At 39.6% G+C, this 16,823-nt stretch overlaps 1 protein-coding gene across 3 annotated transcripts in view; it reads right to left on the reverse strand.

Annotated features, from left to right (window-relative positions):
* The window catches only part of LOC143907830 (uncharacterized), a 91,962-nt gene that overhangs the window by 11,857 nt on the left and 63,282 nt on the right, over window positions 1-16,823 (reverse strand). Inside the window, exons 1-2 of one of the 3 annotated variants that reach the window (XM_077424841.1) lie at window positions 14,591-15,543; window positions 13,515-14,119 (exon numbers count right to left, since the gene is read on the reverse strand). The exons of 1 other annotated variant lie outside the window; for it this stretch is intronic. In XM_077424841.1, the coding sequence (XP_077280967.1) occupies window positions 13,515-14,064 (550 nt within the window). In that variant the 5' untranslated portion in view covers window positions 14,065-14,119; window positions 14,591-15,543. Of the gene's footprint in view, window positions 1-13,514; window positions 15,544-16,823 lie in introns of those variants that run through there. One more of the 3 variants, XM_077424840.1, reaches the window with a different exon arrangement.

Consider the following 16,823-nt stretch of genomic DNA (forward strand, 5'->3'; position numbering starts at 1 on the left):
GCGGCACAGAACGTAGAATCCTTCAACAATTTTTTGAATTATGGTTCGAGTTGAGAGATTCTCATTACATCCTCCATTCGCGTTACGACCGCCTTTTTCCGAGCTCTTCTGAGCTTCTTGTCCCGGAGCAAGCTTCTTGTCTACTGCCGTCGTCTCCAACCCCTCCTCCTCCACCTCCTCCTCTGGGACCGAGAAGTCGCGGCCGGATAAAAAGTTTATTTTAATCTTTACAAATTTTAAATCCTTCGCGGCTTACCCCAACGTCCATGTAAACCGTCGCGAGAAAATAAGAGCTGGGCCCCTCTACTTCTTTCATCTTTCGCAACTCACCTTCCCCCCCGTTTTGTAAATCTTGTATCTTCTTGATATTCTGACCGAATACTTTGAAAAAATTTCCTCGTTACGTGACAGTGGCAATTCCATGTGAAAGTTCGTGCTGTCCTACTTTGTCTTGTTTAACGTTTTGCTTTTATTATTGTGTATTGTTGTGTAATTTTGAATATACATTTTTCTGTGATATTTTCTGAAATGTCATGCTGAACATTACCGAATAGTATTACATATTTAAGATGGTCAGTTTACCGATGGAACGATGGAATCGTAATTTCCTTAGCATACTTAAGCATTTATAATTATAGGTATACCTAAGGATAACATTTCATACGGATGAAGGAACGTAAAACATAAATTTTCTATGTCCCGATATGTACTTCCGTTGGATCAATATTCCTGTTATCATGTAACATTATTAAAATGTAAACCTTATTTTTTTTATGATGTATCTAATTATTTTCAATTGATCAAATATTATGCATTATACCTCAGAAAAAATTTCGCATAATTTATAATTATTTTAATATATATTTTAATACTCTTTGTAGCATCGATAATTTTTAAATTAATTAATTTCATGTATTTAACACATTTAGTTTTTTTTATCCAATCTTGATCCAATATTGATTATATACACGAATACAAATATTACATGATATTATTACATTGCGGCTAACGTTGGCGACGGTATTCCGCGCGTAGTCGCGTTCGAGAGAGTGAAGAATCGTACGCGATGTTTCGACGGATCAATATCGCAGTAATTAGGCGTCTGTCAGCTGGGTCGACTCACGTTTGAAAAGAGAAGTATGGTCGATAACCGTGAGTAATTTGTGCACACCGTTTTCTTTTCCAAGTTCGCATACGTGTGTTTATGGGTATGTTTGGCCATTATGTACTAATCAGCGACATTACTGGTTTCTTAATCAAGCTACATAAAGAAAAATGTTGCTCTTCGAGCAGGTTTTGTTGAAATAATACTGATTAAAACTCGTCTCATGAGAAAACGCGTTAATACATATCTAATATGAAAGATTAAATATAATAATTCTGTTGCATCACGCATTATATTGTGTAAGCAGTGGAACTATTAAAGAGAGAAAATGACGCACAGCATAATAGTCACGCGTAGCGTGAAATATTGTTCGTTCTGGCATGTATTTTTTATGTGTAAAAATAATGCGTAACGAAATTCGTAATTCGTCGAAATTCAGTTCCTGCCTGGCACATATATCGAAGCAAAACAAAACCCAGAACACGCTTCATTAATCGCGTTACTATGAGTTATAGCATCTGACATAACGAATGAACAGAAATCTTGCCGATTATTCGAATTAGTCGAGGAAAACGTCTACCGAAAGAGAAGTTTGGTTCTAAGCATGCATCAGGCCGTCCGCGCGGCCAATAGGAAGTGACGTTTATACGCAGCTGGCAATAAATTAACTAATATCACGAGTTACCTTTAATTAGTCTCGACCCAGCGGCACCGCAAGGTTTCCTTTTCTGATTTTTTTCTTCGTTTTATCATGAGACGAGCGGGTTATTAATTACACGAATTTCTTAAGAACGTTCGTTATAGCGTACGCCAGCATTTCAGAGGTAATTACAAAATCACGTGATTGACTTACAGCGAAACGCCAAAAGAACCGTTTCGAAAGCAGTTTTAATTATCAATTTCCGCTGAATATGGCGATTAATTAATCGGCGAGAGCAGTAACAATGATGTTACGAGAACGCACTGGCTAACGGTCCCATTTCTTTAGCCACTACGTTTTTCTCTCATTCTTTCTTAAGGAGATTTCTTAAGGAAAACAGGTATATATATATGTATATAGTATATATTTTATAGTTGTAGGATAAAATGATCCAAGACGTGAAACAACTTTTTAAATTGTTATTGACTATATTCAGATTTTAGAGTCCATAACGTCAGTTAGATTATTTATAGGATATATTATTTCCAAGTGTCTCTCGTTGTGCGCTCCTAAAATCGCATCAGAAAGTAGTAAGCGCCACTTGTTCGTCGAAATTACGGCGCTGATCGTAAGTCCTAAAACGTGCCTGGCATCTTAAAGAGAAAGAGAAAGCGTCTCGTCTCGAAGATATAAAGGGTGCGAGAAAAGAAAGAAAACAGGAAAGGGTGGAAAAGGGATTCCGTGGTTGCAGTTAAATAAAACTGACAAAAATCGGCCCCGGAGGGCACGAAGGGTCGGTCTTGGGGGCGAGGGGTGACGGAGAGGAAGGATACGTGGAGAGTACTCAGACGGGCGCCATGTGTATAATAATGTTAAAGAATGTTAAATGTGGGAGGGTTTCGGAGATCCGAGCCGCATACATTAGTTGTTAACAATGCTATAAAGGACACTCACCCTGTGTCTCACCCTTCACTTCGGGGGACGGAGATACACAAGTCTTCTCTAGCGCGACTGGATTTACGAGCACTCCTTTCCGTGCGATTCTTATGCAGCGCAATTCAGTAACATAGCGGATGAACAGTAACATGCTGTATTTGTATTGGAATTGATTCTCTACACGTTTAAGGATTTCATAAAATAATATGTTCGATATACAAATTGGCAAACGATCGAAAAATTTGCTCTTATCGCATATTCATATAGAGATAAATTGTTGTGTGTTTACATTAAACTTGTCTTATAATTATGCATAATACTGAATCAAGTAAAAAATATACTTAAATTATAATAATTATTTCTCTCTCTCTCCATTAGTATTTTAAGCGGTTATCGTCGGTTGTCTAATACATTGAACAATAAAAAAAAATTAAGACTTAAAGGACTTAATTTGAATCTTTAATGTCACAATATATTCAAAAGTATCACATATAATATTTCTTTTCTTATAAATTAACTCTTAAGAGATTTTGATCTTTAGTGATAATGCCATGCTAATGTGGTCTGAACTCGGGAGCTCTAGAGTCCAGCAACCCCGCGTGTAATAATTTACCACCCTTGTCGACTCGTACACGCGGTCAACCCTCGTGATAATTGTTTAAACCGACCACTGGCCACCCCTTTAGTCCAACTCAAACACCATCCTGAGACCTATTCGCTTCTGCGAGCTTCGTGTACTTTCTGTAGGGAGCGCAGGAACTTCATTACGATTGAATCACTCCTCCTCTATCGTTAGAAATCGCAAAAGTAAGACTATTAAATTAAGAAATGTCTTTTGCAATTATACATTGTTAACACAAACATTAACATCTTTAGCATAATAATTTAGCAAAATAATTTATGATTATTCGGCGATAAATTCAATGTGCAATGTACTTCATGCTCGCAAGATATTAAATGATATTGTGCAATGTAATTTAAAGATTTGTAAGAAAGGAATTCTATTGAATCTATGTTTGGAAAACTTTGTCGAGAGAAAACTTCGACCGAGGGAGAAATGCTGCGAACGGAAAGTTATCTCTTCAGGATTGATCAGTAGAATTTCAAGCTTTGCTCCAGCTTCCTTTATTCAGTCCCATTAAGATAAAGGAAGTTTTGAATATAAATACAATAAAACATAAAGTTTGTATTTTACACGGTATATCAAGAGTATATTGCACATTTCTTTAATACACAAGCAAATAAGATAAAAATTATATGATATTATATTTTTTAAAGTAATCTAAATATTCGAAAAGGAGGCAAAGCGAAACGAAAAAATATGTAATAAAGCTCTAAAATAAGTACCAAGTAGAGCAAAAGCACTGCGATGGAAAGAGTTTGGATGGTCTCCAAGAGATATAGCGACGAAGAAAATGCAACGACAAGTGGAAGAAAGAGGGGATAAAGAGCCCGAATACTCGGTCGAGTAAAACGAATCCAGAAGAGGAAGTCTGGAAGAGCGAGAGTGCGATAGCGAGCAAATAATAGGGAAATGATTTGCTCCTTGTTAGATAAAGGCCCTGCGAGGGGACTCGCGAAAAGAAATATTGCTCCCAATGAAAGGAAGTGGGCGATGGGCTACATGGCGGTGGGGAGCTGCGGGGTACGAGGGTGGATCCATTCACTTGTAACTGCTCCTTCGCCGGTCGTGTCGGGTCATCCATACGCGAATTCTGCTCGATTAAGAGTTAAATAGTACGGGCGTGCTTTGTCGCGTAACCAACCACATATTTCCGGTTCATCCTTCGGAATATCCTTTATTCTTATTGCTTTCGTAAATTATTGCGTGAAGATGTAACTATGGATAAATGTGTGCAGTGTGCATATCACTCTATTTATTACGTAGATTTTTAAAAATATAATTTTTGAAATGTCAGTTGTTGGTTTTTTATCATGTTTTTCTATTAGGCTGTAAGAAAATATTATTGTTAATATATTAAAGTAGTAGTTATATAGTAATTAATAAATGTATAACTAAAATTGTATCTGATAAAAAAATCGGAATTACAGTATTTTGTTTAATCACTTTCGTTATTTTGAAATCGTCTGCCACAGCCTATTTCGATTCAAACTGTGACTATCAATTTTATTCGAAAATATCTTTTTGTGCAAGCAATCAATAAAGAACAGCGTATTCATTAATTTTAATATATTATATATTAATTTTTCTCAATTAAAGATTATAATAAGAATATTTGTTTATGTTGCACAAAAAATTTATATAATAACGATTAATTACTTAATGAATAACAGTTAAATATTTATATATATATCGTCCATAAATAATATATATATATAATTTTTATGTATATATTTTTAAATTCAAATAATATGTGTATGTTGGCTATTTCAAACAGCAACATTTGTCCATGTACAATAATCGAGCCACAATTTAACTTCGCATTTCTAGAGTGAGTTTGGCTCGAGAACAAGGTGTTATCCGAGCGGCGTAAAAAGATTAGGATAGAGGCGCGATTCTGGGAATGAATCGACGCGTCCAGCGAACGGAGAGGGTGAAGGCTGGCACTCGCGCTACGCTCGGGGGATGGTGGATGCCCGTGAAGAACGGAGGAGGATGTGTTGGTAGGGTATGCATGGCGGCGGAGAGTCCAGTAGCGATCATCAATCAGAAAGGCAGTCAGCCGTCCGTCAGTCGGCCGGCTGGTCAGCGACGTCCAGCGTGTACAGAGTTTCGCGCGGGAGGTTTCCTACCTACGAATCCGCGAGTCATGCTTGGACTGTCATCCTGACAATCGATTGAACCTGAGCACTAACATCCAATTCCGGAATTGTTCTTTCCATTATTCTGCCATGCCTAAGGATTCTATTCGGTCATTCCGTGAAGTCGATACAGACGTAAAGAACAGCCAAGCGAAGACGTCCGATCCTGAAGTCGTTTATTAACAGAACAATACAATCGCACTTCAACTCGAATAATTCATCTTGAACTGTTTAACGCATAACAACAAAGGCATTAGTTTATCATTATACAGACTTTTAATCTAATAATACTAAACATATTAAAAGTAAAAAAGCTTACTATATTATATAATATAATATTATATAATAATAATAAAGATATATAGATATACAGAAAATATACAGAAATACACAAAAAAATAATAGTTTATTAACACATTAAGTATAATGTAATATAATTGATATAGTAAAGTGGTAATTTTGATATCAAATGTGCCAGAATCAACGGTTCTGCTGCAACAGTAAAATTTTGTTCTATATAACAAAAATATGTGATAACATATAATGTAAAACAGGTACCAGGCATAATTTACAAATATTTTTATATTCATATCTAGATCGACCGCATTGTGTAAGAAAATAGATATGACCATGCGCGTGTCTCCCTTCTCGAGAAGAAAGTAACCTTTCTCAAAAGTCTCACAGAAGAAGGTCACCCGGGGTTCTTATTCCTTCTATAAGACTTTTGTAGTAGTCCAAAATGGCACAGGGGACCGGAAGTATCTACTAGCAATTTTTTTTGCGCGAGTTGTTAATTAACCTATGGAATTTTCCATTCACTTTCTCTTTCTCTCACTCCCTCCCTTCCCTGTTATTATCGATGTTTGACGTAGCATGACTTTTTATTGCGCCTGACATTTTATAAACAGAGTGGCTCGAGCCGGATTTTCCCGTCGCGACGGATCCGAGTTGACGTCGGGGAGTTGAAAATCTTTCAGCACGATATTGGCCTGGTCTGGCTAGCTAATTACTCCAGACAGTCCCACTCCCTCCTGCTGACGATTTCCCCCCTTTTCCACCCACTCTCTTTCTACCGTTCTCTCTCTCTCTCTCTCTCTCTCTCTCTCTCTCTCTCTCTCTCTCTCTCTCTCTCTCTCTCTCCTCCTCCTCCTCTTCCCCCCGTTAGACCTACAGCGTCCACCCTAGCGTAACTGTGCGTTGTCTTCGCGAAAGAAAAGAAGGTAGGGTAGGGTGAACTCTCCATTGCTCTCGAGGCTAATGTACCCTAAAGTACTTATAGTCTGGTTGTAAACGCGTGAGATTGCCGCTAAGTTCACTTTAAATCTGTGTTAATGCGGTATTTGTCCGTAGACCGGCAATATTTAGTAAAAAAGAATTTCGAGCAAACGTTATCTACGACGGGATTTGCAGATTTAATACAGTTCTTTACATTAACAACCGCGTGAATCCGTCGAATGTTTATAAATAATTCTCATAACACGGTCACGTTTTTTGCGAAGAAAACTAAAATTTGTCGAATTATTTCTTTTACATTTGAATTGTCGACAAACTTGAATTAAAATCGCTAAATTATAAATCGAGGACTGATCCTCCAACGATTCAGACGCAGTTTGCTCACCCAAAGGATGCATTTCTCCATCGTTGAAACGAATCAAAAGGACATGTCATACCACCTCGCTCTGTGGTCCTACCGTCTCTTGTCTTGCAAAACGGTGCTTCCTTGTGTCAATGTCCCGATGTTACGTCTGATGGCGACTCAAAGAAACGTCAGAATAGCTTTTGAAAGCGTACCCACTCACCCAACAGAAAGAAAGAGAGAGAGAGAGAGAGAGAGAGAGAGAGAGAGAGAGAGAGAGAAAGCGGCACTTTGATCACCGAATGACTCGCGACTTTGCATTATGAAGCTAAACTGTCGGCAAAGAAGAAATGTAGGCTTTTGCTCCTGTAGAGTTGAAAACTTTTTATCGCTCTGTGAGGCCCATTACAGGCAACAGGTTTTGGTTGATCCACTCGAGGAAGAAAAGGGGATTAACAGGTAAGAAGGAGAAATAGAAATACAGTTTTCAAATTACTTTATATGTATGCCTAGAACGATAAAAATAATGATATTAGAATTATATTTGTATCGCACTCGATATCATGTATTCGTAAGCTACCTAATGCCTTTTTTTTTCTAATTTTATAGTTTGATTAATTGTTTAGAAAGTCTACAGTGAAATCTGAGTGGACCGCGGCAAATCTTCGGAGAAATATGACAGGTAACATTGAAGACAGTATATTACGTGTTATGAAACGTTAAAATCATTGCGAACTTGTTGATCCCCATTTTTCTAGCAAAAGAAGGCCCTTACGTTGGCGAAACTCTAATCAGACGTGAAGCGTGCCAAGTGATTGGTCGAAATAATCTAGCTTTCTCTCGGCGATTACGTGATACTCAAACTACGATAAACGTTAATGGTAATCATCGTGGTAACTAGAAGTCAGGAGTTTCCAAGCTCCTGTTCAGATCAGCCCGGTTATTTCTTCGGTCGCTTTTCCACTGCTTTATCCTTAATCGCTCTTTCAGCCACCCGACATCCCTGTCTGGCGTGGCGCGATTCACCCTCGCGACTCGACGTAGCCAGGCGGATGGTTCCGACCGGGAAAAATAATGCATTAGAAATTCAGATGACCGAGAGAGGAGGTCGCGCCGCGATTTATCAAATAAAAGCGGTAGTACAGTCAAATACCCGTCCATGTCGTCAGTGGAAGCGACAGTTCATTTTTAATATAAAGCGCGGGCAGGGGTGAGATCTTCCGGGATGCAGTGACAAAAAGAATATGGCAACTGCCCTGCCGGGTCACCTATCTCCAGATCTACGGATTCACGATAGGATGTATCTAATGGTTTGCGAAAGTTACGGCTGTAGATAATCTATCGCGTTAGAGGCATGTTTTGTTTGCACTGTTTAAGAGGTATCAAGCCGGACTGCTCGTTGAAATGCCAAAATGTTAGTCACGCACTATTATACGAAGTCCTTAGAATTATATTAAAATTTCAATAACATAAAAAATATTGAGAGAATAAATAACAATTTTTCCTGTTGTCACGTGATATTCGTGACCTGTCCACCTCTCCATCCATCATAGCTCTCATCGTCACTCAACCATCCCTTTACTTTACGGCTCAAGTTCCTCTCAGATTCTCACTCCCATTCCTGTCGCAGAATCTGCTAACGCTTAAACGGTTTATAAACAGTTTGGAAATTTATTAGACTGGCAGTCAAGGTTCTTTAAATACGAATTGCGAGATATATTGGCGTGCTTGCGTTACGCAATTTTAAAATTTTATTTTTAAATAAACTAGAAATTGTGGTTACTAGAAATTCCTATAGCTTATTCAAATAATCGCATTCACATATAAAAATATTCGATATAAAAATGTTGCAAAAGGGGGGGATGAGGACAAGCGAGAGTATTATTTAGAAAGAATATACCGATAAATATTACACAAATCAGAGAAACTTAGTGAAAGCAGATTTTACTTCCAATTAACGTAATTTGAAAAATGTTAGTATAATTTTTCGCACTGTTGTGCACAATTAACACGAATAATTAGAGTATAGTTGCTGATAATGTCTTCGGTTTATTTATGAGAAATAAAAATTTTAATAACAAGATATGTTTGTTTTTACTATCATTTATGGTTGACCCTCCAGCATATGTTATCGTCTTTTTTGCAAATTTTTACACCTCCTTTCCTTTTACGAGTGTAGAATAACAGATATAGGAACCCTCAATGTCTTTTATTCCCTGCTAGAGAGGGGAAGATACGAAAAGCATGGCGAGAGCGATGTCTATCTGACAATATCGTCGCCATTCTAGAGAGAGCTTCACGCTTCACCTTCGAACATTTGCATAAAATTATTATTATCGCAGAAAATCGCGGCTGTTTCACTTTCTTTATGGAACATATTGTAGAGCAAATCACCGATTGGCTTGTATTAGTTTCCCGATCGTATATTATATTAATTATATTATCTTTTCCGCTTATATAAAAAGAAAATTTTATTAATATCGGCAATTATAGATTATGTTACTTGTCACGTCATTGAATGTCAGTAACGTAAAAATTTCTTTTTACTCACAAAAATCACATTGCGCGATTTGCAAAGATTGAGAGAAGACGATAGCAAAGTGGGAAAGAAAAAGAGAGAGAAGGGGGACAGATAGAGAGACAGAGAGGCAGTACAACGATACGAACGCCACACTTTTATAGCGCTCCATTTGGCGTAACAATAACGAGCGTGGAAACTTCTTTTAGTGCCGGGCTACAGATTCCGGGGCGAAACATGCGTACGATTATGGAGTTTCAGATTATCAATTTGTTATACCGTGTTTATTATTTGAGCTCTGTGCAAACGGGCGAGCCACCCGCATCTTGCTACTAAAACCCCCTGCTGCAGCTGTGAGGCGCGTCGTACTCGGACGATTTGGGGGATAATCTGGAATATTTTATGCGACGTTATTCCTCCAGATGTTTTGCACCAACGTGCGAGCTGGGAAAACTGTATGTATGAGAACGTATGAGAACTACGTACGTTTCTTCCTTTCTATAATTCGTCTTGCCAGATTGAACGGACTCCGCATCGAATATTTGCAATCATCTCGCGTAACGGCTGCTAACACTTCCCGCTGCTTGAGTGATAACTACTATAATACGTATTGTAAGCATATGTCAAACATATCGCCTACATTACGTATGTCCTTTAATCTGTCGATTCGTTGACAAATTTAGAAGCAATATTTTTTACCAAAATATTATTTATATATGTACATCATTACTAGTGATTAATAACAGTATAGTTAATAATAAAATGATTTTTATTCATAATATACATAATGCTATATTATGAACAGTATTTTTAATCGGAGATTAGTGAAGGTTGTTCATTTATATCAGTGAGTATTGGAAAGATTATTTTCAGCGTATCTCATCATACATTGAATTCGCGTTTTTCATGAATATGATCGTTTCACACACAAGACTCTTTTCTTTCCCATGAGCAACCGCAGAGAAAGCGGGCTGTGGAGCGTCATAGTAGCTGGGATTTTCTAGGAGAGTTATCTCTAATTCAGCGAGGATTTACTCGCCAATGAATCTTTAAATTAGATGCTCCGTTCTTTTCGTACTGCGCTCCTCCCCGAAGGGTAAAGCCCCACTCGCTCAATCACCTATATCATGGAATCGCCAAGTATAGTCAATTCCTTCCACCCTTCTTTCGTTATCGAATCTTTACGCCCTCCTTCCCCTGAGTTTCATTCCGATATTTGTGTTTCGCCGTAGGCTCTTGGAAAATCCCCGTTCTTATACCCGTCCCCGTTATTTTCACTCCGTTCATACGGATTTAGAATTGTATCATAATTTTATTTAACAAGTTTGCGAGTATTAAGCTGGACTATTAATGACATCAAGACCATCAAGTATCACCGGTATATTAATTAATGACGGAAACGCAGCCCGATGTAGTTTAGTAAGAAGCAGTTCGGCCACGAAAATGGCCGTCCCGCAGGAGGGTGTTATAGATGAAGGACGGAAGATAGCAGCGCGAGGATGATGATAATCCAGCTTCTAGCCTAGTCCTATCCCGAGGGATGCAGGAATTAATTGACACATCGGCGTCTTGGAGGAGTCTGCTGGGCTGACGCCTCTGCTTTGGCACCCACCGACGTGACTGATGAGACGCCTGGAACAAGGCGTCGGGAAAAACACTCGTAGATTCGTGGCTTTTTTGTAGAAAAGGTATCCAGCAAGAATTACCGACGAAGCATGAAACGTCGGTCGCGCCTCTTCTCCTGGCAAATAACTCAACTAATCAGACCACGTCCTCCTTCATCGTCCCATCCACGGGCGTCCCCGAACTAAAACATCTCAGCTGGAGGACACGTAGATGTAACAGATTGAAATTTAATACGAGCAGCATGGTGACACATACGAAAAGACGAGATGTTACTTAAGGTTTCGTAGGCCACACCATCCTCATAACGGAGATAACGCCGTCTTGGATAGAAATTCATTAATGTGGGTTCGACAGTTAAAATCGTATAATAACGGGATAATGAGTTTAATTTCTATTGGCTATAATTCATGGAAATTTAGGCATGATTAAAACGAAAAAGTGTCGTTTTTTAAAAAAAATAATATAAATTCAATCGAAACCTTAATAATAAATCTGATATAAAATTTTTATCAGTATTGTCATAACACTTATGTTTTAATATTATAAGACGCAATTTTAAATTATGCATTCAGAAAATTAGATTTAAATTTTAGTAGATGTGGAATTTTCATACACTTTTATCGCGAGAAGTATAATTATAAAGAGGCGCACGATTATTATATATAAGCCCGCAAATCATAAAGAGATGACCGAGGCAGCGCGCGATAAGGGATAACACGGTAGTTGAAAGCAAAGAGCCGACGTGTACGAGGCGTCGGTGGCGGCACCCCATGTGAGTTATGGCCGTCCCGACGCTCTCTCCCGCTAGTCCTGGGCTCAATTTACAGATGATTCCGCGTGTTACCGCCTGGCCAGCGGCTGGTTAACCTCCGTGCCAAACACTTAATCTTCCGACGTGTCCTGCGGACGGTCCGACCACGTTTTGGAGTCGGCACGACGTTAAATCGCCGTTGTAGACGCAAGATCGATGTGAGAAAGAGAGAAACAGGGATAGATAAATAGACTAAGACGTTTGTAGGGTCCCGGACGTTGTCGAACGGCGACCCTAGTGGCCCATAAAGTTAGCCAACCCTTCGAATTGTGTATCGCCATTCACTATTATATGAGCTTCAATGATGCGCAAAGTATCATGCAATTCAACGTGTAAAATTAATTCATTAAAAAGATATCATCTGTATATTTCATTTATTAATTTTTGTATTAAAAAAAAATATATGAGCAATTTATTAAAAATCTCGCGAATTAATTTCGCTGCGTTAGGTCAGGAAAATGTTTGCAGGCACTCGTTTTCCGAACAACTTGTTGGCTATTGTAAGGCTATCGGGGACCAATAAATTTGTCGTGAATCTCTCCACAAATTTATCGGTTGGTCCTCGATAGCTTCGCAATACCAACAAGTTGTTGGAAAAACAAATGCTGCGGATATCTTACGGATTTAACGTAGCGATGTTAATTCGCGACACTTTTACTTCGTACCGTACAGAATTTCATAGAGTCCTTATGTATAGTAAGTGCAATAATAAATAAAAGTACTTAAAATATATTTTTTGGCGTATGAGGCATTTTAATCTTTCATATAAATTATTATTTCATATAAATTATTAGTATATTGCAAATTACGAATACGTGATGGTTGTGCGAGACACAATTCTGTCCAGAGCTATGTTGGTCATTTTCGACAAATTTTTCCCATCTGGATGACACATTTTGACGAGACAATATATCATAATTTGAACCGAATATTTACAAATGTTCAGAAATCTGTGGTATTGACATCCTATGTATTCCAGATGTCCGGCATAGTTAGTAGAAAGGAACGGCTTGAAATTGTTATTAGCCGTCGGATATACACCCCGTGGTGAGCCACAATGTAGCGGCGAGAAGCCAATAGACTCCTAACGCTGTAAATGGCATGCCGAATCCTAATGGTCATGTTAATTGACATTCACATTTGTCACTATGTTTTCCTGACAAATTTCATCGTTTTATTCAATATAGATTTTAGTAGAGATAATGGACATCAATAGGGTATCTATTTCTATTCTCCGCTAAGATTTTTACATTAATATAACTTTTAATTAATATAATTTTTAAACAATTAAGTTTACGATGGCAATTATCTATTATTTATCTCTTACAAATAAGGATTAAACAGATACTTGATTTTAAAATTATTAATTATTGTTAATGATTAGTAAAAAATAATTGATATAATAATTTTTCAATAAATATATTATAATTAATGCGTTGTTTTTATAGTAGTAATTCAAAGATACGTTTTTGTTTTCAAACTTTTTCTCGCTAACAGTTATGCGATGATTTTCAAAAATAAACAATTTTGGTGACTTACCTTGCTGATTACTTTTCCTAGTAGTTTTCTTTTCCTTCATCCAGGGATACTCAGGAACGTTGACACCCGAGGGGTCAGCGACACCATGGGGATCCATCATGGTATGATACGCGGGATGATGAGCACCAGGACTGATGGAACCACCGGTCCCCGGCGAGTGTTGCAGGCTGCTGTCCCCAGCTAATTGCGGCAATGCCGTCATGAATTCGGCCATGGAGGGTTGACTGTTGATGAAGCCGGTTTCGGCGGATCCGCATGTTGGATCCATGGCTGGATGGTGAGTTCCGTGCGGGGGCAGCCCGGCTGGGGTACTTGCCCCCGCGGCCACCGTGGCCAGCCAGAAGCTGCCCCCTCCGTCGTTCGCCAGGACGGGTGTCGTCGGCCTCGTCTTCACGGTCGATAGTTCTTTACTCGAGTGAACCAAATTCTGAAGATGATTGAGCTGAGATGACTGAGATGATTGAATGAGCTGCAGATTGCCAGAGCTGGACAACTGCGATTGGCGCGGATTCTCTTCGGGGTGTACTAATGTTTGTTGCTTGCTACGCATGGGACAATGCGCACTAATTTTCAGTGCAGTTTGTTTCTTCTAATGGTGAATGTGTCTATCAGGGAATAACTTGTTATTGATTGTTAATAAAAAATGACGTGAGATATTAAGTGATTCCTTTTTCGCGATGTCCTTCTTTGGTGTAATTTCTAAACGTGTAGACTTTGAAAAACACTCTATGCACTTAATTCACTCGATAAATGTCTCACTAAAGTTTCGTCTATTCTTTAACTTTCAAATTGTATGTGTACATATGTGTATGGAGTATATATTAAAACATCGCATTGTCATTAATCGTGGAAATTCATTAAGCCGAAATTTACTCTGAAGGAGGCTGAAGAAAAGCATGGATCTGCTTGTGTAGCCTATCACTTATTATCGTTTCTTTCGTATATCGTCATTAGTGCGCGTATGATGCAAAACTTTACCCATTCTTTATTTTAATAACACACGAAATCGATTACTTTTCTCGTTCATGCAATCTTTTCAAGTATCGCCTTTCCTCTCGATTACACTTATTACTTACTTGCATTATGGTTTATGCCAAGAGATACATCGATTAGCAATTGTTAATTACAATTGTTTACCACGTATTCACTACACACAATGATATTCACTATATCATCATAAACTGTGTATCCGTACTCATCTTCTTTTACAAACTAACTGGAGTAACTTGTCTCATGATATTTAATTCACCTGGCATCAACGAGAAGCAGACTTGTGGACCACGCTACGAACATGACACTGTTGTACTCGCGATCGACGTAGCTCGGACAAGAGCTCCGATTCATAGATCCGTCATCTCAATGCGGGAACAACCAAGCACAAATCACCACTGTCACACGTAGCCGCGACGGGTTGATCGATAGTCCGACCGATCGACGGAGAACGCCGTGGCGAATCGCGCGTACCGCGGCTGCCGTGACCGGTGCCGATCGGCCGAAACCCAGGCAAGCGGGCTAGGGTACGCCAAGCCAGTCACCGATCGCGGTATACTTGGTAAGTGACAGAGGAGAGAGAGAGGATGTAGAGATAGCAGCCGTGGAAAGGTGGGGGTCCGCGAGGCCCGTGGTGGAGGTACCCGCCGAGCGAGAAGGTGCGGCAAGAGAGGCGAAGGACGTCCCGCAGAAAGAGACGGCCGTCTCCAGTTGCCAGGACCGAAATTTCCACGATCTTTTTCGCCTCTCCGGTGTTCCCGGTGTCTCTGTTGTTACTGCTGTCTCTTTCCTCGTTCCGGGAGGGGGCGGCTGGGAGTCCACTTCGGCATCGAGGTGGAAGTCGTCCTTTAATGTGGCGGCGGCCCGGTCACGTGACTTGGCTCGCCGGAATGGAGCGACCAATCGTGGAGCGGTAACGCGAGCGGTGAGGCACAGCCCTCCGCCGACGTAGGCGGGCTGGCCTGTCGTGGCGACGGTGGCCTTGGAGGGCTCGGAGGGCACACACAGCCAGGAGGGTACGACGACCAGGTCCGTGCCGTGAGAGTGCAGGCGGGCGACTCTCTCGTGCGGACGAGCACGAGGCCCGTTTGGGCGGCCACGGTTACCCGGCGCAACTGTGGGCGGTACGCGCGAGCGCGTCGTTCGGTGTCCCGCCAAGTGGTGGGGAACTTTCTCACGTGCTCGGCCACGCGGTCCTCCACCTTCGCTGGATGAGCTTCCGAATCAAGGTACGAGGTACGACAGTCTCTCGCTTTTATTAACCCACGAGTGATACCGCGAATTCATCGTCAACTCCGTGAAACGACCGGAAACGTTAAAAGAGGTTCGTCAAATCGAGCTATTTACTTTCATCACGTTCCACATTGCCGTTGGACTTAGTCCAACGATGCCTCTTTTTTGCGTTTGACGTTACGTGTAATAATAATAGAATGATCCTTGGGTCGGCTCCAATTCTCTCGAAATAATTCAAAGTTGTGATTTGTTATCGTATTTATAATTATCCATTAAGATATTTTAATTTTGTTACAAGTGATGCAGCTATTTATCTAATACATGTTATTCTCATTTATTTATTTACTTACTCGTAATGTCAGGGACGTGTGTCGACGTTCGATAAGAGAACTTTTAAGTATTCACCTACGCTCAATCTATATGTATGTATCGTTGGAATGTAAATCGTTATACTTCTATGCATTTATATTTATACCATGCAAGTACGATATACAAAATGCTCCTTCAAAAGCGAATTTGGTATTGGGTAGTTTCATGGATCGAATGCAGCCGTGTCGTTATTGCAACGGTCGGGGTTGCTGATGGGGGCGCGCCGACTGGCATCGCGACGGCTCGCTGTGGAGCAGTTTTGATGACAGATTACCCTGATCCGCTTTGTGGAGGAGCTTTCATTTAGACAGGCAGTTTGATTGAAAAGTTCACTGTTGCTTCCAAAGAAAAAAATTTGTGCCACTACCCTCATTGAGTGATCCGCATGAAGCAAGTCGTTTACTTGCTAGAATCGATCCCCTTTAGCGTGAGAAGATGAAATTCACCGTGTCCTACATATTGCAGCAGTTAAATAATACATTTATATGTTGCCTCAACCTCACGTTGCAATAGAACGACAAAGATAAAACTCGCGAATTTAGATTCGTTTATTACTTTCTCTTAACTTTCTGTAAATCTTAATAATAAGATTTAAGACTTAAAATATAAATCTTTGCGCAATAGATATAATACAAATAATTCTTCTAATGAAAATCTGAAATGAAAAATATAGAAAATGCGAGAAAGATTAAAAAAATTGTGGAAACGTTTGGAAAG

Source organism: Temnothorax americanus, unplaced genomic scaffold (genome assembly GCF_048541705.1).
Source record: "Temnothorax americanus isolate GAGA-0224 unplaced genomic scaffold, ASM4854170v1 Scaffold9, whole genome shotgun sequence".
NCBI classification, from domain to species: domain Eukaryota; kingdom Metazoa; phylum Arthropoda; class Insecta; order Hymenoptera; family Formicidae; genus Temnothorax; species Temnothorax americanus.